At 43.8% G+C, this 24,312-nt stretch overlaps 2 protein-coding genes across 4 annotated transcripts; one reads left to right on the top strand and one right to left on the bottom strand.

The window, feature by feature from the left end:
- Positions 1 to 742: 742 nt before the first annotated feature.
- On the top strand, positions 743 to 4,165 carry tbx16 (T-box transcription factor 16). Its single transcript, XM_048243984.1, has 9 exons — positions 743 to 758; positions 1,034 to 1,190; positions 1,453 to 1,555; positions 2,042 to 2,206; positions 2,437 to 2,583; positions 2,695 to 2,765; positions 2,878 to 2,960; positions 3,084 to 3,300; positions 3,646 to 4,165. The coding sequence occupies exons 1-9, from the start codon at positions 743 to 745 to the stop codon at positions 4,139 to 4,141; spliced, it is 1,455 nt and encodes a 484-aa protein (XP_048099941.1). The 3' UTR covers positions 4,142 to 4,165.
- Positions 4,166 to 10,975: 6,810 nt separating this feature from the next.
- klhl22 (kelch-like family member 22) lies at positions 10,976 to 24,075 on the bottom strand. Of its 3 annotated transcripts, none has more exons than XR_007193567.1 (9): positions 23,830 to 24,074; positions 22,618 to 22,902; positions 21,891 to 22,056; positions 21,153 to 21,464; positions 19,354 to 19,766; positions 16,231 to 16,423; positions 15,257 to 15,490; positions 12,898 to 14,560; positions 10,976 to 12,804 (listed from the first exon to the last, which is right to left on the bottom strand). XR_007193567.1 is itself a non-coding variant. In XM_048243874.1 (9 exons), the coding sequence occupies exons 3-9, from the start codon at positions 22,842 to 22,844 to the stop codon at positions 14,219 to 14,221; spliced, it is 1,887 nt and encodes a 628-aa protein (XP_048099831.1). In that variant the 5' UTR covers positions 22,845 to 22,902; positions 23,463 to 23,528; positions 23,830 to 24,075; the 3' UTR covers positions 10,976 to 14,218. The 3 variants fall into 3 exon arrangements, 2 of the variants coding, with proteins under 2 accessions (XP_048099831.1, XP_048099830.1); XM_048243874.1 differs by adding an exon at positions 23,463 to 23,528 and having other exon boundaries at positions 10,976 to 14,560; positions 23,830 to 24,075; XM_048243873.1 differs by having other exon boundaries at positions 10,976 to 14,560.
- Between the last annotated feature and the right edge of the window lie 237 nt (positions 24,076 to 24,312).

Raw genomic sequence — 24,312 nt, forward strand, 5'->3', positions numbered from 1 at the left:
ATGAAAAATATTAAATCCACAAATAAATGAAGGTGTTGATTGTGGTTTGTGCTCACTGAAATGTCCATTCCTAAACCTATGAAAGAGAGAAAAAATAACTAAATAAAGTGTGTACTCAGCATGTGGCTTCCTAAAGCACCATCTGTCCTATGAATATGACCTGCATGTGTGTTAAAATAATGCATATATTTACTTTAAAATTCCCCTGTAAGGCTATGATGTTCTCACACAGATTATATGGATCTCTGGGGTTCTTCAGTGCCCTATAGGCTCTGCTGGACAGGGGGGAGGCCCGTCCGTATTTGTTTAGAAGTCTTTTAGCAGTTAATAAACATGTGTTTCCTCCGTTTCCCCCCTTCCTGTGGGGTTGCTATCAGGGCTTTGCTAAGTCTCTTTGATTTCGCCCATCCTCCTATCAGAACATGACATTGACTCCTCATTGAGCCACTTCAAAGCCTGGGAATGGCTCCCCTGGCCCCGCCCACCGGCCAGCTCCCCTTAAAGGCCAGGGACACCCCCTCTGGTCCCCTAAGCGCAGACGTCTGCACCTCTGGACTTATTGGATTGCTGACCTCCCGCCTGTCCCCCCTGTCCTCCTTCCTTCCTCCCTACCTCTGGATTTTAACTGCTTGCTCCCAGCATAGAAGCCCTGTCACAAGGTGACTGGGCTGGTTAGACGGAAGGAACTTTTCTCAGGATCTCGTCTTCGTTCATCTACTGCCGTTTGTAATCTGGAGCAGTGATGCAGTCCATCAGAGGTAAGGGATGAAGCCTGATAGGCTGGTTTCAGTTGTACGGTTTCAGGCAGTTATATGGTACTGGGTATTGGTCATGGATAATGGGTATTTGTATTGTAAAAACAGAAGCTTGATGTCTGGTTGAGAAACCATTTTCCTACAGAGAAACTGTTGATGATACCCGTGTTCTGGGTTTCAATGTCATTGTGACTCAGTGTCAGTGCGGATGTATCAGAAGCATAGGTCATTTCCGTGTTGATACTAAATGTCACAAATCTCTCTGTCCTGAACCAAAGACCTGAAGCCCAACTTCAACATCCCTCCTCCCCCGTCCATGCCTGCCGGACCGGAGCACTTCCACCAGGGAACCATCAAGATGACCCTGGAGGACTCGGACCTCTGGAAGTCTTTCCATGAAATTGGCACAGAGATGATTATCACCAAGCCTGGCAGGTAAGACAGCAACCCGGCCACCCAACTCTATCTCAGATAAATCACCATTGCTAGTATTTACTACTCAGAGAATATGAATCAGAATTGGGTTTTTTATTAAATTGGCTCTGGACGTTGATGTCTAAAATAAATATGCAATATATTTAATGCAATATGATTTATACTTTAAGATAGTGCTGCAAAAGCATATTAGAAATTAAATTACACATCTTGACACTCTTGATATAGTTGTGTTCAACAGCATGGTGTTTTTTTCTTTCAGGAGAATGTTCCCACATTGCAAAGTCAATCTTTTTGGGTTAGTCCCCTATGCAAAGTACATCTTGTTGGTGGACATGGTACCCGTGGATAACTTCAGGTATAAGGTAAGAACCAACCATAATGCTTTATTTTTTTTTTCAATTTAACCTAGATAAGTGGGTATCATTTGTGGGGCATTTGATGTGACTCTGTGTCTAATTGAGTGAAGGAGAGAGACTCAAGCAATTGGTGTCTCTCAGTATTCGCAGTAAGCAGACTGTTCTCACCTCGACACCACAACGATCACACTCTCTCTGTTCCATGCCACATCAAAGGCCATTATCTCTTCCTGTTGTTCTAGCTCCTGCTGGGGTCCCACTGTTGTCCCCGACCCCCAACATACACACACACACACACACACACACACACACACACACACACACACACACACACCTCTCTAGGCATGCAGACAGGCAGAATTATTAAGAATATCATTAAGAACCAAACAACTTATCCACCTATCAAACACTCATCCGGGAGGCATACTGTGGTTAAGGTCACTCTGATCCCCCCAGCCCAAACCCTGACCTCTGCTTTTCTCTGTCCACCAGTGGAACAAGGACAAATGGGAGGTGGCTGGGAAGGCCGAGCCGCAGCCCCCCTGCCGGACCTACCTGCACCCGGACTCCCCAGCTCCAGGCAGCCACTGGATGAAGCAGTCTGTGTCCTTCCTCAAGCTCAAATTGACCAACAACACCCTGGACCAGCATGGCCATGTAAATAAATACCTACTATACTTTACCTGATTACACATTTTTGTATTTATTTTGTATTTTCAGCTTTCAGAATTGTTTAATGGAAAACCATGTGGGTGTGGTTTTATTTCAGTCCACTATGGGTTCACTGTAGTGGCTTAGGAGATCATTGCTTTGACATTAGAATTAGAATTGAAATTAGATTAGAGTAAATGGCTCTAACCGTGTGATGTCACTACTGCTTCCTTCAGATTATCCTGCACTCCATGCATCGCTATCACCCCCGCTTCCACATCGTCCAGGCAGATGACCTGTACAGTGTCCGCTGGAGCGTCTTCCAGACCTTCACTTTCCCAGAGACCTCCTTCACCTCAGTCACAGCTTACCAGAACACCAAGGTTAGTCCTGTAGGGTTATGTATTTAACCCTGGGTCAACTACATCAGATGATGAGACCATTTTGTGCTCTGTGTGCAGTATTGTAACCAGAAAATTATTGTTATATTACAGATTACAAAGCTGAAAATTGACCACAACCCTTTCGCTAAGGGTTTCAGGGATGAAGGCACCAACACAAAACGGTAAGGCACCAGTGGACTGCTATCATGAAATGCATGCGTTCTTCATCCTAAGCCTGACTTCGGCATGGCCATGTGGACTGTGTACGATTAAACATTTGTTTACTTTTCTTAGACGTGCTAACAGAGGCCAGGCTGACCCAGAGAGAATGGCGAAGAGAATGCACACCATAAAAGTTGACCCCGAAAGCCCTGCAGGTATGGACGCGTCAATTCTACGATCAAGCTGATCTATCAGTCCAGCCCAGTCTATCTATGTATCCTTAGTGTCCACATGTCCGCTGCTCATTACTCTTCTGTCTTGCTTTGCTTCGTGTGTAGACTTCCACCGCTCTCCCTACGAGGCGTACGATGGCGAGCCACCCAAGACGAAAGAGGTGGAGGGGGTGAAGGAGGAGCGCTACTCCCCGTGGCCAGTAGCTGACCGGGAGAATAGCCACAGCATGCGCACGTCTGAGTCCCCACTGGGGCCCGAGGGCAGGGACATCTACAACACAGAGCAGCTTGTCCCTGGACAGACATCATACCCGCCATACAGGTATACACAACACTCACATCACTCTCATTAATAATGCAAAGCACTGGGAAGAGAGAAGTACTGAGACTGCGTATGTGTCTTTAGACAGCGTGCTCTGATGTGGTCTCCAGGTCACAGTCACGCCTGATAAGAAATGCCTGACTGTGATGATAAACAAGCACACAGAGAACTGAAAGAGAGAGAAAAAAAGACACTGTCGCTACTCGCTACATCCACTCTATTCAAGTTTTATTTGAATCCGAAGCACTTTTGCGGCTCTCAGCTACACTACTCTGGCAGTTTCAAGTTCCTGAAAAGGAATTAGAATAATAAATAATCTTTGTCCACTTTGTCCCTCCTTCTCAGGTTCCATGAATATGGCAAGTCCCCCTCTCCATCCAACTCCAGCATTGCCAGCAGTGGTGGCAGTTCAGGGAGGCCCAGCTTCGAGTTGTCCCGCGTCTCGGACGTTGCCACGGTTCCAGAAACCACGTCCGGGGTCATCGCCACCCACAAGCCCCCCGCCACCGAGATGGCCCCCCTGCCGACCTCCTGCCCTCCCCAGCCTGCTGTGGGTCACCAGGACTACACGGGCGTCCTCAACATGGCCATGGCTCAAGCGGTTAGCAAGCCGGCCGGCGTACTGGGCCACCACCACCACCACCTGTACGCCCCATACGGTGCCGAGCAGCACATTGGACAGTGGAGCGGCGTGGGCGCGGCGTCCAGTCAGTACCCGGCTCACCCGCCGCCACACCTGCCCACCGAGTACAGCACGCAGGCCACCATGCACCACGGCTACCCCCACGGCAACGTGGCCGACTGGAGCCAGTACCCGCTCTTCTCGTACTCCTGCTGGTGAGCGCCGGCGGCCACAGCAGCGCTGACTGGGCGATCACTGGGGAAAAAATAAGACTGTCGGCAGCTCAGGAGAGGAAGAGGACCGGGAAGCAGACTGCAACTCTTCTGCTTTGCTAGGAGGGTACAGTCACAGCCTCTCTCTCTGTGCTAAAAAAAGACCTCAACTCCCTCGGCCCGCTCATGCATGCTGTTTTGCACTGAAAGACTGTAGAAGCTGTGAGGAGGCGCACACACTGCCAACTGAAAGAGGAGAAAAAGAGACTGTGTTTGTGTGTGAGAGAGGGAATGAGAGAGCGTGTGTGTGATAGACAGTGGGAGAGAAGGAGAGAGAGAATGTCCACAGGCCGAGAGGCCAAGAGCACCTTCTGTTTGAACACAGGCACAGAGATGGCCTACTTGTCATCACGGAGACACTGGAATGAAGTGAGCAGTAGTAAAAATGACTTGCATTTGTCCTTTTTCTTCACTTTGAAAGTTGGTATGGGGGATTATTAACGTTTATAGAAGGACTTCTGTTTGTGATTCCTTGTTACGTTACCATGGCCCTAGAAAAAGTCTGCTTTGTTTTGACGTGTCTATTTATTTAGTGTTTGGTCTTAATGTCCTTTGCTGCTTAATATTATTTTTATAATATAGAAAAGGGAATAAAGCATTTGTGTGATGTAAATGGATGTACTAAAATTGCTATGTGATTTACAGATTTAAGTGTTTGTGTCATTAATTAAAGTGTAACACAATTGTAACGGGAGACCTCTGTTCCTGTTGCCTCAAAACAATGAGGAATAAACAGAAGTACTGTTACGCATTGAAACTTGTTGATATTATTAACACACACTGGCTTGTGGCCCCTTTCTCTTATTGAGTTAAATAGATCATCATTAACCAGCAGACTTCCAGGTAGGTATATTTCTATAATTCAAATAAAAGGTTTCAATAAACACATTTCCATAGGGCAGTATTTCTAAGACATCCCAGCCAAAACAGATTTCTTAGTAAGAATGGGCATTTATGGACTTTGCATGTTCTTACAACTAAATTTTTAAAGGTGCTCTGAGCTATGTTAAGTGGTTTCTAAGCTAAAACATTTTTGTCACATACAGCAAACATCACCTCAACATCCACTAGCTGCCTGTACCCTGAATATACTGTAAAAAAACATGGCCTCTGTGGACAGCCCAGGCTCCAAAAACGGCAACAAAAACAACTTGGTCCAGCCCATAAAAACATAACAAACTGTTCCAGCCAATCACCAATGAGATGTGCATTTAGGAGAGTTTTAATTGCACGAGGGGGGGAGTAGCGAGCTAGCTTTCGGTTTTGTTTGAACATCAAAAGAAGTGACGTTACCCAACATTTGCTGAGAGCACCTTTAATTTTGGTTTAAAAATATTTTTTGCATTTTTTTGCATAGGGTTGAAGTATAGCAGTTTCCTTACAACCTTTGCATGATTTTACCTCAAGTACCTGCATCAAGTATGTCTGAACTTGTTTCCTGAGTGGCTCTGGAAAATGGCCTCCTTTGCATGGCATAAAAAGAAAAGGCAGGAACCTTGTGCCAGACTGTAGGGGAAATGGAATAGACACATCAGAAGTGCGCTCAATTGATGAGTAATTAGAAGCCCTGCGTCAGTTCCCAAAGGAGACACAGTTCTCCTCTCCCAACCTGAGAGAACCATAAGCTAATCAAACATGTGGGCCAAACATAACTACATACATGAACACCAATACATTTCTAGAAAGGTCATTAGGATGCTAGTGGGATGAAGTTAACGTCATCAGATGTCAACAGATGGTAAAAACCAGTAGACCTTACAACAACTGTGTGATGTGCAAAACGTATCTTAGGCTTTCAAAGACAGCAGCAAAAATAAGCATTCTGCTCCAAACTCCATCCCTCATCATGTATATCCAGACTCCTACAGACTGTGCCATTATGCATTTGTTTGTTTGTTTGTCATTCCTCTTTTGTTGTAATAAAGACCACGCCTCACTTTTACCTTCTGTGCTCTAAAGACTCATTGGCACTGGCTGTGGGGGGTATAACTCACAAAACAAAGCACGAAACGGCCATAGGGGTCTGTGTGAAAGAACCTTAAGTGCCATGAAAATGGTGAGGGCTGGGGGTGGGGTCTGGGCTTTTAACAAGTCCAAACGCAGAGCAGCTCTGATTGCCCACTTGGCAGGGATGTCAGTTGCTAATGACAGCCGTAAAAGAGTCGGGAGGTTGAGGAAGGCTGGCGGTGGTGGTAGTGTGTGTGTGTGTGTGTGTGTGTCTGTGGGTGGGGGGTGCATTCAAGATCTACAACAACAAATAATTTGAAGACCTCTTCAGACAACCACAATGAGAGTAAAACAAAGTGTATCCCCAGGGAATATGTTGATAGAGACCTCTTCCACGTGTGAGTTTTGTACTCAGGTTCATTACAAGGTATGATTAATGTTGCCTTTCATTATATGCATAGCGTCCAACTTGGCAAAGGTGTAGGTTAGAAATGTTGCTATCCATCAAGGCTGTCTTTGCAAGTCAGGGGTGCATTGCCGAGGACAATTCAGGGAAGACCACAAGATCAGAGGACAGCCATATTCCTCCCTAACACATCCTGTCCTGTGTTTGTCTCATGTGTTGACTAGTGAGCGTGGTCAAGAAACTCCCACAATACAAAAGGCTCCTGTAGGTCACGTGTAATTATGACCCACTTACTGCCTGGACAGGAAAAACGCAATGCAGTGGGGATACCCATTGTTTCACCAAATATATACCATTTCATTTGGCCACAGTGTGGTCTTACTGTAATTGAACCGTACTGTCCTCAGGTAGCTTCAGATTTGAGGTGAAAGGGTTGACACAGTGGACATGGAAATGGAGAAATGTGTTTCAGTGAGGTTCCAGAGAGAAATGTGTTTCAGTGAGGTTCCAGAGAGAAATGTGTTTCAGAGAGGTTCCAAAGAGAAATGTGTTTCAGAGAGAAATGTGTTTCAGTAAGGTTCCAGAGAGAAATGTGTTTCAGTGAGGTTCCAGAGAGAAATGTGTTTCAGTGATGTTCCAGAGAGAAATGTATTTCAGAGAGAAATGTGTTTCAGTGAGAAATGTGTTTCAGTAAGGTTCCAGAGAGAAATGTGTTCCAGAGAGAAATGTGTTTCAATGAGGTTCCAGAGAGAAATGTGTTTCAGAAAGAAATGTGTTTCAGTGGGGTTCCAGAGAGAAATGTGTTTCAGAAAGAAATGTGTTTCAGAGAGGTTCCAAAGAGAAATGTGTTTCAGAGAGAAATGTGTTTCAGTGAGGTTCCAGAGAGAAATGTGTTCCAGAGAGAAATGTGTTTCAGTGAGGTTCCAGAGAGAAATGTATTTCAGAGAGAAATGTGTTTCAGTGAGAAATGTGTTTCAGTAAGGTTCCAGAGAGAAATGTGTTCCAGAGAGAAATGTGTTTCTGTGAGGTTCCAAAGAGAAATGTGTTTCAGAGAGAAATGTGTTCCAGAGAGAAATGTGTTTCAGTAAGGTTCCAGAGAGAAATGTGTTCCAGAGAGAAATGTGTTTCAATGAGGTTCCAGAGAGAAATGTGTTTCAGAAAGAAATGTGTTTCAGTGGGGTTCCAGAGAGAAATGTGTTTCAGAAAGAAATGTGTTTCAGAGAGGTTCCAAAGAGAAATGTGTTTCAGAGAGAAATGTGTTTCAGTGAGGTTCCAGAGAGAAATGTGTTCCAGAGAGAAATGTGTTTCAGTGAGGTTCCAGAGAGAAATGTATTTCAGAGAGAAATGTGTTTCAGTGAGAAATGTGTTTCAGTAAGGTTCCAGAGAGAAATGTGTTCCAGAGAGAAATGTGTTTCTGTGAGGTTCCAAAGAGAAATGTGTTTCAGAGAGAAATGTGTTCCAGAGAGAAATGTGTTTCAGTAAGGTTCCAGAGAGAAATGTGTTCCAGAGAGAAATGTGTTTCTGTGAGGTTCCAGAGAGAAATGTGTTTCAGAGAGAAATGTGTTTCAGTGGGGTTCCAGAGAGAAATGTGTTTCAGTGATGTTCCAGAGAGAAATGTGTTTCAGTGGGGTTCCAGAGAGAAATGTGTTTCAGTGATGTTCCAGAGAGAAATGTGTTTCAGTGATGTTCCAGAGAGAAATGTGTTTCAGTGAGGTTCCAGAGAGAAATGTGTTTCAGGGAGGTTCCAAAGAGAAATGTGTTTCAGAGAGAAATGTGTTTCAGTAAGGTTCCAGAGAGAAATGTGTTCCAGAGAGAAATGTGTTTCAGTGATGTTCCAGAGAGAAATGTATTTCAGAGAGAAATGTGTTTCAGTGAGAAATGTGTTTCAGTAAGGTTCCAGAGAGAAATGTGTTCCAGAGAGAAATGTGTTTCAATGAGGTTCCAGAGAGAAATGTGTTTCAGAAAGAAATGTGTTTCAGTGGGGTTCCAGAGAGAAATGTGTTTCAGAAAGAAATGTGTTTCAGAGAGGTTCCAAAGAGAAATGTGTTTCAGAGAGAAATGTGTTTCAGTGAGGTTCCAGAGAGAAATGTGTTCCAGAGAGAAATGTGTTTCAGTGAGGTTCCAGAGAGAAATGTATTTCAGAGAGAAATGTGTTTCAGTGAGAAATGTGTTTCAGTAAGGTTCCAGAGAGAAATGTGTTCCAGAGAGAAATGTGTTTCTGTGAGGTTCCAAAGAGAAATGTGTTTCAGAGAGAAATGTGTTCCAGAGAGAAATGTGTTTCAGTAAGGTTCCAGAGAGAAATGTGTTCCAGAGAGAAATGTGTTTCTGTGAGGTTCCAGAGAGAAATGTGTTTCAGAGAGAAATGTGTTCCAGTGGGGTTCCAGAGAGAAATGTGTTTCAGTGATGTTCCAGAGAGAAATGTGTTTCAGTGATGTTCCAGAGAGAAATGTGTTTCAGTGGGGTTCCAGTAAGCCTCAGCCTCAAGCCTCTGAGTGGAGACTCTTGGCTTTCTTATTCCCAGGGCTGATAAGGATCGGGGGTCCTTTACGCTTATCTAATCTCAGGCAAACAGTGTAAAAGTCGGTCATGATAACAACATCAAGACAAACGTCTGGTCTGAACTTGTAACCTATGGCTGAGTTCAAAGACAGGGCAGAGTCTGTTTTCTTGACAGTGCTGCCAGAAAAAAAAATAAAATCCATGACCCACATCCAGGTGAAAACCATCAACAACAACACCATTGACCTCTGGCAGAAGTGGACAGTAAGAACATTCTAGAAAGTCCTGAGTTATCAAAGAGCCTCAGAGCCAAATCAACGTCATACAAGAAGCACGCTAGTGTCCACTCCTTATCAACAGACAATCAGGGCACTCATGACCTGGAGTCGTCATGATATCAGCTGATGGAGCTGAAGGGATCATGGCAGTGAGTGGATATGTACACCCACTGCATGGGGAGCCCCTGGAATAATCTAATTCATTAACTGTTATTCCAGAGCATTCCTTGTTTGCAGACTGAATTCTCACCATCTGCATTCAGTGGATTCAGTCAGATAAGAACTCAAGGATGCATGAATACTATGCAGCTATTTACCAAAGGCAAATTCAGCTCAACTCAAACTAAGGTCGAATGAGCTAAACAAGCAAAAAAAAAAAAAAAAAAAAAAGAAAATTTCGTCAACAACCCAGATGGTGAGAGGAAGCTGAGGTGTTAGGGTCTCGCCCCTCCCTCCCCACTCTGGTCTTTAGGGCAGATGACATGTGTCATGTGGTCAGCAGGGGGCTTTTAAAGTACAGAACAGACTCCCCAGGTTACTCTCAACTTTCTCTTCTCACCTCTCCTCTAATGACACACAGACTCTGCCCCAATACACACACACACAAATCAGAGGAGAAAAGGTGTATAAGTTTAGGGGTATGTCAACAAATTTATGTGTTAAAAAGCATCTCAGAAAGTATATTATGAATAGAAGGGGAAAAACAAGATCAAGCTCAAAAGAGAGTGCAACTTCTTTAACAACTCCCAAGACAGCCATGGATTAGGATCCACTCAGCATAAAGCTTCCAGCAGGCCAGGGGCTTTCAAAGCCCCTTTGGGCAATATTAAAGTCCAATTGCCCCCAGTAATGGAGGCAAAAAGGTTCAGAGCAGGCTAGAATGGGTGATTTAACTCAATGTGTCCCCAGGTGGCACCTAATGTCAAAATGAGTAGTCTTTGTTGTGCAGAGGGAGAGGGCAAGACTGAGCGTGCTCAGTAGTCTACTGTACCATAGCCTTTAAGTCTTTCACTTTAACTTCAGTGTCTGTGATGAGAGACCGTTAACACACTTGATTTGGGTGGCCAACATCAAAATCTTATGCTACTGCCACATATAGTCCCATGACTATTGCTAATATCAGACTTTACATTTTTCATTCGTTACCAATTAATTTTGGGATATTCTAAAAATAATATTAGTTAGAATCTATTTCTAAATGTAAAACTTCATAGCACAATGTTGGCCAATTCAGTGTTACAATGTATTTGTAAGCCGAGGCATTTTCCCCCAAGAAAACATGTTAACTTGCTAGCCAGCACTAAATGAACCAACTGGATTCCAACTGGATTTCAATAATGTAAAACATTCTTCCTACCAAAAAATGTGCTAAATGTGTCCATTTAGTTGTCTTTCTGTCCACCATGAATCATAGTGGCACACCCATCAAGTCTCTTCATATGGTTATTCAAGACTTTGAATACTAGCCCCTGACTTATTGTATTGTGGATCAAATACTTTGTTTTCTTTCTTACATGCCTAATAGCAGATTTATAGTATTTTAATTATACTGCACACAATCTCATGTGAGGGAAACGTTCTGACACACACACTCATGCAATCACACACACAAACAGCTATGAAAGAAAGAAAGAAGCAATACCACAGCTGATTGGAGGTTATAAATCATTACATTGATAACTTTTGGTTTTGGGAACAGGAACTAGTAAAGTCATAAATCCTCTTCACATAACATAACAGACTGCAGTAACACTGAGCAGGCAGCCGATGTAGAAATGTGAGCGTATCTGAGTGGCAACGACACATTCTCATATAGCTAAAATCTCTATGTGTTATCACCACTGGCCAGGCAAGCCTCTGGAAGGGATATTGTTACACCAAACAATGTCTCTCTGAATGACTATTCCTGACCCAATAAAAGTGATCGCTGGTGTCAAAGTCAGTTTTTAGCTCCACTAGGATTTCTTGTGCATATAGACTAGTAGTATTATCTTCCGGCCACTCAATCAGTCTCCTTACATAAAGCCCTTGCCAGCTGCTAAATGCATTCGTACCATGTAAATATTCTACATATACATATGATATGTAATATATGTGATCTATTAGCTTGGATTACATAAAGATAAAACCAGTACAGGTGTTTAATTCACATTATACAGCTCTTTAAATGTCAGTCTATTGACAGTGAACATCAATGTGTCTTAACACAGACATAAACACAGATGGCAAAGAACATGAGTGAGCTGGCTGTTGATTTTTGCATGGCAATGATGAACTTCAGTGTAATTGCACTGTCACATAAAGCATAGATGGTCAACATGTGTCCATCTTCTTTTCCATCTAAAGGGTTGAAGTGAAGAATGAGGCACATTACAGGAATTAAGCTCCAGTAATGCATGTGCAGGGAAGGAGAATAAACAAGGCACAATGGAGCAAAAAAACAACAAAACAAAAACAACAAAAAAAACCCATAAATGTCCTAATCTGCTTGTTTATGTATGTTATTTTAAAGTGTGTAAATGTGTGCTCATTTTATTGGAGCAGTAGCCCATAATTAATTGCAACAGTGAACAGAAAGCACTGTAAATTAAAAAAATGATGTGCAGAGTATGTTTTCCAACTGAAGTTCTCTCTAGTGATGCCAACTCCCTCTAGTGACCAAATTGGTACATGGCATTGTATTGTAAGATAAGCAAAGTGCTCTCCCAATACACAACTTCTCAGAAAACTTCTTTAGCAAAAAGCAACTGAACAAAAACACAAAAATGACCATTACACACCTACATCAAACCACATCACACATGACCACCACGGTTCTGTCACTAATCTTTGTGGCATCCTCACTACATTCTTTGGCAAAGACATCTTTTACATGCAACCACTTCAAAACTTCACAGCTCTAATGAATTCAGAAACATGGAAAACAAACACATGTAAGTAACATTAACAACACATAAGTAACATTATTAAACACATGTAAGTAATTTATATCAGTGCTTCTCAACACGAGGGCAACCAGATCATTTCTAGGGGTTGCCAGATTGTGTGAAAAAATAACATTATACATGAAACCATCACTTTTCACCCATTAAGTCTAATTTCCATTGCATTCCAAACAGTGTTGCTGCTCACACTAGGCAGTCTAGCCTTAGCTAAGCATCAGTAAACTGTATAGTCCACAGTAAAGTCCATCTACATTTTGAACCACTTAAAAATGTGCTCTAATAAATTCAGAAACATGGAAAACAGACACATCTGTAAGTACCTTATATCAGTGGGTTGCGAATTTCTGAGGGTTGCCAGATTGTGTGAAAAAATACACCTACCAGATTATTCTTGAGGTGAGGGGAAGTTTGAGAAGCACTGCTTATATGACAACGCACAAACCTATGAGAAATCATGAGTTTTTTTATGACGACGCACAGACCTATGAGAAATCATTAGTTTGAGAAGCACTGCCTTATATGACAATGCACAAACCTATGAGAAATCATGAGTTTTTTTATGACGATGCACAGACCTATGAGAAATCATTAGTTTGAGAAGCACTGCCTTATATGACAATGCAGAAACCTATGAGAAATCATGAGTTTGAGAAGAACTGCCTTATATGACAACGCACAAACCTATGAGAAATCATGAGTTTTTTATGACGACGCACACACCTATGAGAAATCATGAGTTTGAGAAGCACTGCCTTATATGACAACGCACAAATCTATGAGACATCACACACGTTTTTTTTTTCATTGAAGGCCCTCCCATTAGGCTGCCTAATGAATACACACTAGTATTGGAGATGGTCAACAACGATGACCGTCAAAATCCGAAGCCTTGAAGTAATAAAGCCAAAATCATAATCACGTGCACAGTTATTGCCAGCGTACACTTGCAATCTTGGATAACATTAGTCACAGTTTTAGCTGCCTTAATAAAGCCACTAATTAAAAAAATGAAGAAATCCCCTCGTCTGGTCTTTGGTGAACCTGTATTGACCACGATGTCCATGAAGGAAATAGTTTCTTTACAACAGCAGGAAATTGGTGATCATTTCTTGTGTGTTTCCCCCACAATACATACGTGTCCCCTAGCAATAAAGTTTGCATTCTTTCACTATAGTTTTGGCTTTGCAACGGAGTGCAAAACTATTGTGAAGGGACGCAAACTTATGGCAAGGCAATGCAAAACTTATTACAAAGGAACGCAAAACCATTGCGAAGGAACACAAAAGTATCTTTAAAAAAAAACAACATTCCCACCATTTCCCTTCGGGGGCTCCGTAAGTTCAGAGTGGAATCAGCGGCAGATGTGTGGGGGCGACACCGAGATGGACAAAAGAGCAACATGGAGCGCAGTGTGGGAACGAAGCAGACGTGACCAACCCTGAATGCAGCCGCATGGTTAAAAAAACTCTGAGCACGAAAAAGAGGATCACACTAGAGGGGCTGCAGAATAAAGAGCTGAGAGCACCCAGTGTATTGCAGCAGTGAGAGGCGGGAAGCTGAGCGTTTCTTTCATGCGAAACTCTGTCGATGTGTACAACTGTGATGCGTACCAGTGTGAGAACTGCGATTATGATGTGATGCATCTGTAAAATCTCATTCACAAGTCAAGTGTCAGACAAAGGCCCAAACTGAAGTGATTAAAATGTCATTTTTGCTGAAGAAAATGTTGAAGCTGCAGTCTTTTCCGCTGTAGTCTTCTGGTGCGAAGATGGGAGCTTGGCGAAATGCTCTGCACCATCCATTTCCATCATGTCACATCACAACAACCACTGACCTCCCCGATGAGCACACCACGTCACAACATGGGCCACCCACCGCTCATGACCGCCAGCCGCTCGTTATGGGGGCGGGGCAGTGTGCGTGTGTGGACACAGGGGAGGTGTTGGAGGTCAGTCCTCGCTGGAGTTGTCCGAGTCGTCCCAGTCCACCTCCACCCAGGAAGCCTTGGCGTGCTGCTCCCAGCTGCGGGCCTGGCTGAGGACGGAGTAGGGCAGCAGAGCCACGCAGGCCGACAGGCCGGACACGCGGTCCTCCAGAGGCGTGCCGCTCTTCCAGCAGTCCAGCTGGGGGTCGTACACGTGTACGTACTTCATGCGACTGCCCTTATTGTGCGAGCGCCCGCCCAGGATGTAGATGCGGCCATCGAGCACGGCCAGGCCCGGCTCGCCATGCCCCGCGGGCACCGGACACACCACTGACCAGGAGTCGGAGCGCGGGGTGTAGCACGCCACCTACAGGTAGAGACCGGACACAACAAAATTAAAGAGACATTAAAATGAACCTACTTTCACATTTACGGATGATACAATGCTCCATGCTACCATGGTGATTGTCACACAAGAACTCATGTTATGAGGACACACACACACACACACACACACACACACACACACTGCTGTGTAACTTTATTTTGAATTAGTTCAATACCTTTTGAATGTGTTTCAGTGAAACAATCCTTCCTAACAATAGAAAATAAAATAGAAACTGTCTGTACCTGGTGGCTAATTTATGCCTCTCTTTAGCCCTAAAATGAACGCCTCAGACATCTTTGTGTGAGAAACATCTAGGAATACACAGAAACTCTTCAACTATCATCTGCATGTGATATTAACTATACACATATGCACGAATATCAAAACATTCACCACTATTAAACAGATGCAAATACATTGCTTCAAAAAGATCATCATAGACACTTTAGCGTCATTAGACACTATACACATATGCACTATTTCCCAACGAATTATGTTATAGACCCTTTCAACAATAACAACAAAAACAATGCTTGAACGTTCTATTTGGGCCCCAATCTACTTCCTCTGCATTAAGATAACATATGGAATGTTAAATAGGAAGTCTTGTGGGGCCAACTATGATGCTGATAATGGAACTCTCTTGAAAGGGTCCATTAGCGGACGACAACAAACCTTGAAGACATCCCTCCTGTAGCCACAGCCGTCGTTGCTGCCCCCGATGACGTACAGCCGCCCGTCGAGGGCTGCCATCCCGTGCCAGGCTCTCTCCACAGGGCCCTCTGCACATGCCCCCCAGTGGTTGGCACTTGGGTCGTAACAGTAAGTCTCCTTCAGGTAGACCGAACCCCTGCGCCCGCAGGCGATGTAAATCTTCCCATCAAGCACTGCTCCGGCATGTGCATACACCTATAGGGGCCACGATATACTCAGCAATTTAAGGAACTTTTTACAGAACAAATATAGCAGCACTCTGCTGCATAAATGTGCAGTATTGTATGATATTCACAATGTCAAAAGTTTTTATTCTGGAAATTATGGTTTAGGTTTTTTTTGTTTATACACAACATTCATGAACTTAACATGTCCACAGCCTCAAATATTCCCCACCATAAAAGGTCCCCACCCAGTGAATAATAGTGTTCAAAGGCATAAGCTGTTATAAGCCATCATTTGCTTGTCTATGTTGCATGTGTTGGTCTAAAGGTATTGGTTGTGTGTGTTGGACAGTGGTTCTCAAAGTGTGGGGCGGGCCTCATTAGTGGGGAATAGAGACATGACAGGTGTGGTGCCGATCTTTATAAAGCCTTTCTTTGACAAGGAAGATCATAGATTTAAAACAAAATAGCCACACACAAACATAGAAGTCATAAACAGACCGAAATATGAATTAACATCTGATCCGAGACGGGAAATGTAACGTGGTACCAAAATGCAAAAAACATATTTTAATGTTACCATTTTGCCAGGTTGATGGGGTCAGGTGGGCCTTGAAAATACCCCACCTCCAAAGTGGGGAATGACAGAAACAGTTTGAGAACCACTAAGGAAACAGTGTTCAAAAGGATAAGCGAGCCATCTTTTCCCTGTCTCTGCTTTGTGCGTCTGTCTCAGTGCATTTGCTCTGTCCACTTCCCTGTCTGCCGTACCTCGCGTTTCAGCGGCGTCACATGCTCCCATGTGTTGTGGTGCGGGTCGTAGCGCTCCACGCAGTCCAACTCGTTGCTATAGTCGCGACCCCCAATGGCGTAGATGTAGCCGTCCAGGACGCAGACACAGTGGTCGGCGTGCTGCTGCTGCAGAGGCTCGATGGTGCACCAGTTGTTGTGCCGCGGATCGTATCTACAGTCGCAGAGAAGGGGCGGCAGGGTTTTTAATTAAACATCAATTTTTTTTTTTTTTAATTAAACAACAATTTAATGAATTTCCAAAGACTTTGCAGGCTCAGTTTTCCCTAATTAGGGTCTCAGTTCTCTCTAAGGACCCAACACAACATAGGTTGAAACACAGACAAAGGTTAATTACAGTCACATCACAGACAATTTCTTATAGTGATTTATAGAACTATCGGGTTTTACAGAAGCTAATAGACAATAACTAAAGAGAGTGAGCATTTCTCAATTGTTACAGTGATGGTAGACTGTGTGACTATCTCTTGCCCTTTCCTGGCCCTCAAGGATTTCAGGGACCCGTGGGAACACTGTTTAAACCTCAACACACTGAGAGGTCTTTTCAAGCTGGGCTCCATGGTGAAAAAGAACCCGTTGAAACTGCCCTGGTGCACTGTGCTCCAGCCTGTATTCAAACATTACAGACATCTATCATGTCAGCCAATATATAGTCACATCACAAATATCCGTATCTTGATCATATTCAATATCTTGATCAGCATTTACAAAATGATGGAAAAAAATCCCTGTGATGGCAGATTGACATCAAAACTTTAACACACTAGTTCGGCTTTAAGTGAGATATTTACAGAACACAGACACAGTCTGGCTGGACCTCTGTCAACAACAGAATAATCAAATGAACATGAAGCCAATTACATTAGCATTGCATCATTTCAGCTAGCATTTCTAACTGTGGAACCAAATCCCTATGCTCAAAGCCAAGGGTACAGCACAACATTGTGCTGTTAACACTCAAGAGACTCTACTACATACTTTACTTTGTTACTACTACTATAGTTAACACTTAACACTTACATCTAATGTCATGCACTCAGAGCCATGCATGTGCACTAACAATTGTGGCCACTCTGAGTGCTATACATGATGTGCTGGTTGTACAAGGATACAAGGATACAAGGAAGTTTATTGTCACATGCATATAGTTACTGGAAATAAGAAATGCAGTGAAATTATGTCTGGTGTCAGCCTATTTGTGCATTTATGGGGGGGGGGGATTTAGTAGATTAAGTGGCAAGGGCTGCACAAGAAAGGTGGGGGAGGATTGAGATTGGGGGGGCACCAACAAGGAGCACCCAAGAGCAACAGGGGCAAGGAAAAACTCCCTTACCAAGGAAGAAACCTTGGGCAGATCCACGGCTCAAGGGGCTAACCCAACTGCCAGGGTCTTGGTGTGTGTGTTGGGGGGGATGACAAGGGAGATGGGATAGTGTGCTGTGGTCACTATAACCGTGAGGTTACATTTTCATACCGTTACATCCCTAGTTGTAAGTATGTTGGGGATGTGTGTTGGAGAAGTTTCCTGATGAAATAATGTGCTGTGTATGTAGGGAGGGGGAGGGCAGTGTACTGCAAGTATGGTGAAGGTACACACACATGCTCAATGTTCTGGCCTTCTGAGGCACTAGAGTGATTTCCATCGGTGTTAAATTGAGTGTAAATCACCCTCCGTTCCGCTGACTAACTAAATTTAGCTGGACTTTGGTCTGGCTGCGTCTGTGTTTGGAGAGTATTGCTGCTTTACGACTGAGTCAATTACTCTAGACGCAATGATAGCAATGCCAAATGAGCCCTAGGTTTCCCCAGTACCATTATCAAATGCCAATACTTTATGATAGTATAAGTATAAGTATAAGTATAAAGTATAAGTATATATACTCTTTTGATCCCGTGAGGGAAATTTGATCTCTGCATTTATCCCAATCCGTGAATTAGTGAAACACACTCAGCACACAGTGAACACACAGTGAGGTGAAGCACACACTAATCCTGATGCAATGAGCTGCCTGCTACAGCGGCACTCGGGGAGCAGTGAGGGGTTAGGTGCCTTGCTCAAGGGCACTTCAGCCGTTCCTACTGGTCGGGGTTCCAACCGGCAACCCTCCGGTTACAAGTCCGAAGCCCTAACCAGTAGGCCACAGCTGCCCCTGTGAGAGATGATCAAGGAAGAAAATAGGTTTCGGTCCACAACAGGGAAAGACTTTGGGCATTTTACATTGACCAGAGGAGAACAGGAGGGGCAAACTAAATAAGCTGGTATCACTGAGGGACTGTGCCATTGCACACAACAACTGTGCCATTGATCGGAGTGCTTTTTCTGGTGACAGCTGTTCATTCTGAGGCAGAAATGTCATTTTAAGCAGCAGTGGAGCCTCTGGGCTCTGGACTGGTAAAACACATCAATAAAAACATCAAAGTCTTTCACGGTCATATGCTGTATGCGACTTTACAGAACAGTATACATTTTAATTTAGCCATTGGCTTATCGTTTTTTTATAAGGTTTGTAAGTATAGCATATATATTTCTATATCGTAGGATGCAGTGTGGATTGGGCATGGTGGATTGGTGGTTGGATAGTCGAGAAATAAATATAAACAGTTATAATCAATTATAAAGATGAAAACGATCCATTACTATAAGAAGAAAGAAATACGTAATTGTTTGCTCTCTGGATAGAAAGAAATGTGGTTTCGACTAGCAGACAAATCAGGTTTACCAAGGAGTACCAAGAATTGACTGCTGAAAAACACCACGCCTATAAGCAGTTATTATTCCCAATGATCATGAGGGCCGATAGCACATTTGCCGTGACAGAGGCGCCGACATAAGTGTGCCGAGACTTTCGGTCACACCCATGATTTATGATTTATCATTTATAAACAATGCAATCAAACAGTTGCTAAAATTATTTGTAGATTAATGCAATGCAATCTCCAAATTCAAAGAAGTACACTGCTACTGTAAAGCTTAAGATGACTAACCTTAGAACAATATTAATAATGTTCTCTGTGCAGCATTGAACGTGGGTCTAGAATGCAGGACAATTTAGCCCAAATAAATAATGGTGTGGGCAGTCTCACCTCCAGCAGCGCGTCTCGGCACGGAAGCCGCTGGTGTTCCTGTCGCCGCCCACCAGGTAGATGAAGTTGTTGAGCACGGCGATGCCCATGTTGGACATGCGCGGTGCCCGCTCGGCGGGCAGGCTGCGCCACTCCGACCAGCTCGGGTGGTAGACCTGGAAGCGCTCCTCGTTGTCGTCGAGCGCGCCCGAGGAGAACATGCCGCCGAAGGCCAGCAGGCAGTGGAAGGTGGAACGCGGCTGCGTGAGCGGGCTCTGCATCACCGGCTGCCACAGCTCCTGGCTGTGGTAGTGCAGGGCGGCCGACACAGCCTCGCGCAGCGGGCGCGCCTCATGCAGTCGCCCGAACAGCCGCTGCAGCACGCCACGCTCCATCAGGCAGAAGCGCACCGCCTCCAACATCCGCATCGGGTCCTGAACATGCCCACAGGCACACAAGAGAAGACACAACAAACATGTCAAAAATCAAATACTCAATGGAACAAGGAGATTGGCTCACTGATCAAGAAACACAACCGTATCCCCAGTCTGGTTAATATGATCTAAAAGTGCATGGAAACAACTGACCACAGACTGGGGCAAAGGTGGAGATCTCCATCTTCAGAAAGTTAAAGTCCTACCATTGATTGGTTCTACTTGTGCACTTAACACTGGTGATCTGATCATCTGAAGAGGGAGATTCCAGTCTTCCAGCGAAAAAGCGTAACACCAGTAGGATTTGGGAAATCGTAACTCTCGCCAAAATGCAACCTACTGTAGGGTCTTTTTCTGAATGTACCCGAGTCAAACTTGAAAACCTTTCTTTTTAGTAAACATTCACAAATAGACCCTAGGTTGCATTTTGGCGAGAGTTATGCTTTAAGCATCGGAAGCTAGTTCTCTAAAAATGGAATCCTATGAAGGAAGTGGTTAAGGTGCCCTAAACAAACTCCTACTTTTTGAAATCAGTCGGGTCCCTTTCAATTAGACTACAACTGTCATGATCTTTAACATCTTTCCCACTGCTTACTGAATATGACGGTATCACTAATAAGGGCTAAAATCAGAAAAAGTGATGGCAGAATGTGTGACTATCTCTTGCCCTTTCCTGGCCCTCAAGGATTTCAGGGACCAATGGGAAGGCTGTTCAAAGTTCAACACACTGAGAGGTCTTTTTAAGCTGGGCTCCATGGTGTAAAATAACCCTTTGAAACTACCCTGGTGCACTGTGCTCCAGCCTGTATTCAAACATTACAGACATCTATCATGTAACGTCAGCCCATATAGTCACATCACAAATAGCAGTACCTTGATCATATTCAATATCTTGATCAGCTAAAAAAAAATCCGTGAATTAGTGAAACACACACAGCACACAGTGTACACACAGTGAGGTGAAGCACACATTAATCCCGGCTCAGTGAGCTGCCTGCATCAACAGCGGCGCTCGGGGAGCAGAGCCGTGCCTACTGGTCGGGGTTCGAACCGGCAACCCTCCGGTTACAAGTCCGAAGTGCTAACCAGTAGGCCACGGCTGCCCTTCTCTACGTAAGTGAATAAGTATCGCTTATGCTAAGATGAGGTTAGGTGTCGTCAGAGAATTGATTGGTTGAGAGTGATGCATGTAACCCAAGCTAAAGCTAGTTAGTTGTTACATTTTGTCAATAGGAAAACTGATAAGACTGCTATCTCCGCTTATCTCCTGCTGACGAGTTGTACTAGCAGCTAGAATAAATATGCGATAGGACTTATTATTTTCTGAAGCAGGACTTTGGAATGGGGCCATTGCATGGGAGCAGTGGTGGGGTGGTGCTCTCTCACCTGCAGGCACACCTGGTCCTTCTCCACCTGCTCGGGGGTGTAGTGGTAGTGCAGCGCAGCCTCGTACACCTCATTCTCCGACTCCACCTCCAGGTTGTCGCTGCTCAGGACGCTGAACACCTTGTCCGGGGGCAGCTGCCGGTAGACCGGCAGGCGTGACAGGCTGCGGATGTTCTTCAGCAGATAGCCGTCCACCTTGGCGGCCAGCTGGTCCAGGCCATAGACGTCGGCCAGCTTCTCCACTTCCAGCAGGTTGTCGTCATCCAGCCAGGAGAAGAGGAATTCACAGCAGAAGCCGATCACCTCCTGAACCTGAATGTACACAAATTTATAAAAGAAGAAAAGACACTCCAATACTCCACAACTCAAACAAGCTAGTGCACTATTGAAATACTGTAGATCAATAACACAATAATACAAATGTAATTTATGGGATTCTCAAAGATGGTACTGTTTTGCGCTATACAAATAACAAATATACAAATGACTTTGTTATTATATAAGTCATAATTTAAGGGGTTATTGTCTTTGAGCTTTTTGAAAAGTCATCTATTGAAACATCGTCAATAAAGCCTTTACGTTTCAATTTTTCCCACATACAGCATCCGATTTTGTCATAAGTCTTATAAATGCCCACGCTCCTCCAAGAGCACTATAGCCATAATTGAGCATTCCATGCTCCATCCTATACTCATTGTTCACACACGAAGCGCCATTTTCCGCACTAAAGAGGCGTACCTGCAATAGGGTGGCAGCTGATAGCACTTCCTGCACATTGTCCAGGTCTAACTCCAGCTCAGAGGTATAGATGAAGTCCAGTAGTTTGGTCATAGCCACGTAAGTCACACCGTGTACTGAAACCTCTGTCTGCTGCATCTCTCTCAATCCTCCTGCAAACATCCCCCTGCAGAAACACAACACACAAAAAATGGGAAATGAAAGTCATGACATTTGTTCAGATCACATACGCTTGCCCCACAGCCATTGATATAGCATAACATGCTAGAATGTTATAGTGCTTCACACAGTTCTAGTGTATAAAAAAAAATATTTCTGTAAGGGTTCAGTTCAAGCTGCTTATGACTTAATATAACTGATTTCAGTGTAATTCTATTACATGCTTTAAAAACCCAACAAATCTCTATTGTGTTTTGCCAGTACATTATGTAATGTGTAAAACATGTTGGATGACTACGTCTACAACATGGCTGGTCACTTAATTAATTTACTCCGGTGTGTAAACGACAGTCTCTATCTGGAAAGTACCTTGCACTTTGCTCTACAGTTAATGCCAGCCCTTTTAATAAAAAAATAAACTAAAACTGAAAGCAAATGAGCATTACAACATACTCTGTTCTCACAAGTTTTCACTTTCTAATCCAAAATCCCCCTAAAGCAGAAATGATAGGTGAAATCGGCCCAGTAGTGGTGCAGGGATCAAAGTCTCAACCATGCTGTCTCAAACCTGAAATAATCACAGGACGCGGCCAGGAGGATGCGATGGGCCTGAATAGGCTTGCCCTCCACGAGGAGCACCACGTCGAACAAGATGCCACCATGCCTCAACGCCAGTAGACCATCCAGCAGGCCCTGGGAATGCCTGCTGCTATGGTACTTCTGCCGCACGCAAGACAGAGATGGACTGACCGTCGCTGACATCCCCATCTGCCTCATCTTGCCATCCTCAGCCATGTCTGAAACCTGACCACTCCAGTTCACATTATCGCAAGTCCTCACTCATGTAGTGTTTCTGTGTGAGAGAGAGACAGAGGAACCTGATTAACCTGATTTGGTGACAGCAATCAGGGTTTTTTTCTTTTCTTTTTTATATGGAGTTAAGGTTCCCAGTGATTAATAGAAAGGTTGTTTAATTTTCACCAAATAAGACAATGATGTTACAATGTTGAATCAAACACTTGACCAGACTAAGTATTTCACTTGCCATATTCCTATTAACATGTTAGCATTACCATATCAGGACTGAAAAACGACACTACAAATCTAGGCTATAGCATATAGGCCTAGTTACAGAGTGCAGATCTTAAAAAATAAATAATGAAAAACATGGAGCAAATCAGAATTGCTCCATGCTACTCAAAACAGAGGGCCTCTTCATGGCAACGTCTAGTTATCACGGCAATGGCACGTAGGTTTGCTTACTAAGCTAGCTACTTTATGAGTTTACAGTGAATATGTAGTTAAGATCAGACGTGTAAGCTATTGCAAAGAACATAATTGCAATCTCACGATAATAGCATTAGGCCTGCCAAATCTTACAAAGCACTAAACAGACATGGTCCGACCGCATACCTATTTTTGTCTGCGGCGGCTGCTGTTGTTGTTGGTGCAATGTTTAAGTTCATGACAGCTGCCTGCCTGTAGTGAAAAGATAAATATTCTGCACTGCTGCACATTTGGGTTTATCTGAACATTCGTAAAAATAACTAGGTCCTCTAAAACCTACATGACAAACTGTCACGTTACAGTTGCACGGGCCTGACATGGACGAAGTGACAGATAGTGGTCGTGGTGTTGTTATAATAGGCAGCAAGCAAACAAACATCATCAGCTAACATTAGCTGTTATGCTAAATCACTTGTTAGCAAGTAGCTCTCTATTGACGCTACTTACTTTAAAATTATGTGTTTTTTCCCCATTGAAAGAGATAAATACGTACTGTTGCAGTCTCCGTCCCTGCGCAGTAAATCTGGTAAATGTCAATGACCACCTCGCCAAAGCGAATCTTAAATCCTAACGAGCCTCTGCGCAGCTAAAATAACTGTCAAGAGTCAATTCACTTTCACTAGCTTACTGGCCCTGGCTACACTGTTTACATGACTGCCTGTGTAGCTGAACCTCTTGCCTGCCTGCTGAGATCACCTCCGTTTGAAAACTGCCATTTCCGGGATTTTGTACACAAGTATCTGAAACTGTTCTACAATTCCGCCGTCATCGGAGGTGAAAAGTCACATGCCTAAATATAGTAGCCCATAATTTATTTGTCTCAACAACCTGTTCATAACCAAAATACAATGTTTTTGTATAATAGACCTACTGATACAATCAAGGATGCAAAACAGATCAAATGTGAAAGGCAGTTCTGTATCTTGTTGTTTCTTTGACAGATGCATGGATGGTGCCAACATCACCCAGGAGATGT

The sequence above is a fragment of the Alosa alosa genome, chromosome 5 (assembly GCF_017589495.1).
Source record: "Alosa alosa isolate M-15738 ecotype Scorff River chromosome 5, AALO_Geno_1.1, whole genome shotgun sequence".
Classification (NCBI taxonomy): domain Eukaryota; kingdom Metazoa; phylum Chordata; class Actinopteri; order Clupeiformes; family Clupeidae; genus Alosa; species Alosa alosa.

What these genes read in the sequence shown, in the direction of transcription:
- klhl22 (XM_048243874.1), bottom strand. Translation starts at nt 22,844, where the DNA reads ATGGCTGAGGATGGCAAGATGAGGCAGATGGGGATGTCAGCGACGGTC. An exon ending in GCGTCCTGTGATTATTTCAG is followed by an intron (nt 22,057 to 22,617) that starts GTTTGAGACAGC and finishes GTGTTTCTGCAG; the next exon opens with GGGGATGTTTGCAGGAGGAT. An exon ending in CAGCTGCCACCCTATTGCAG is followed by an intron (nt 21,465 to 21,890) that starts GTACGCCTCTTT and finishes GTGTACATTCAG; the next exon opens with GTTCAGGAGGTGATCGGCTT.
- tbx16 (XM_048243984.1), top strand. An exon ending in ATTATCACCAAGCCTGGCAG is followed by an intron (nt 1,191 to 1,452) that starts GTAAGACAGCAA and finishes TTTTTCTTTCAG; the next exon opens with GAGAATGTTCCCACATTGCA. An exon ending in ACATCATACCCGCCATACAG is followed by an intron (nt 3,301 to 3,645) that starts GTATACACAACA and finishes CCTCCTTCTCAG; the next exon opens with GTTCCATGAATATGGCAAGT.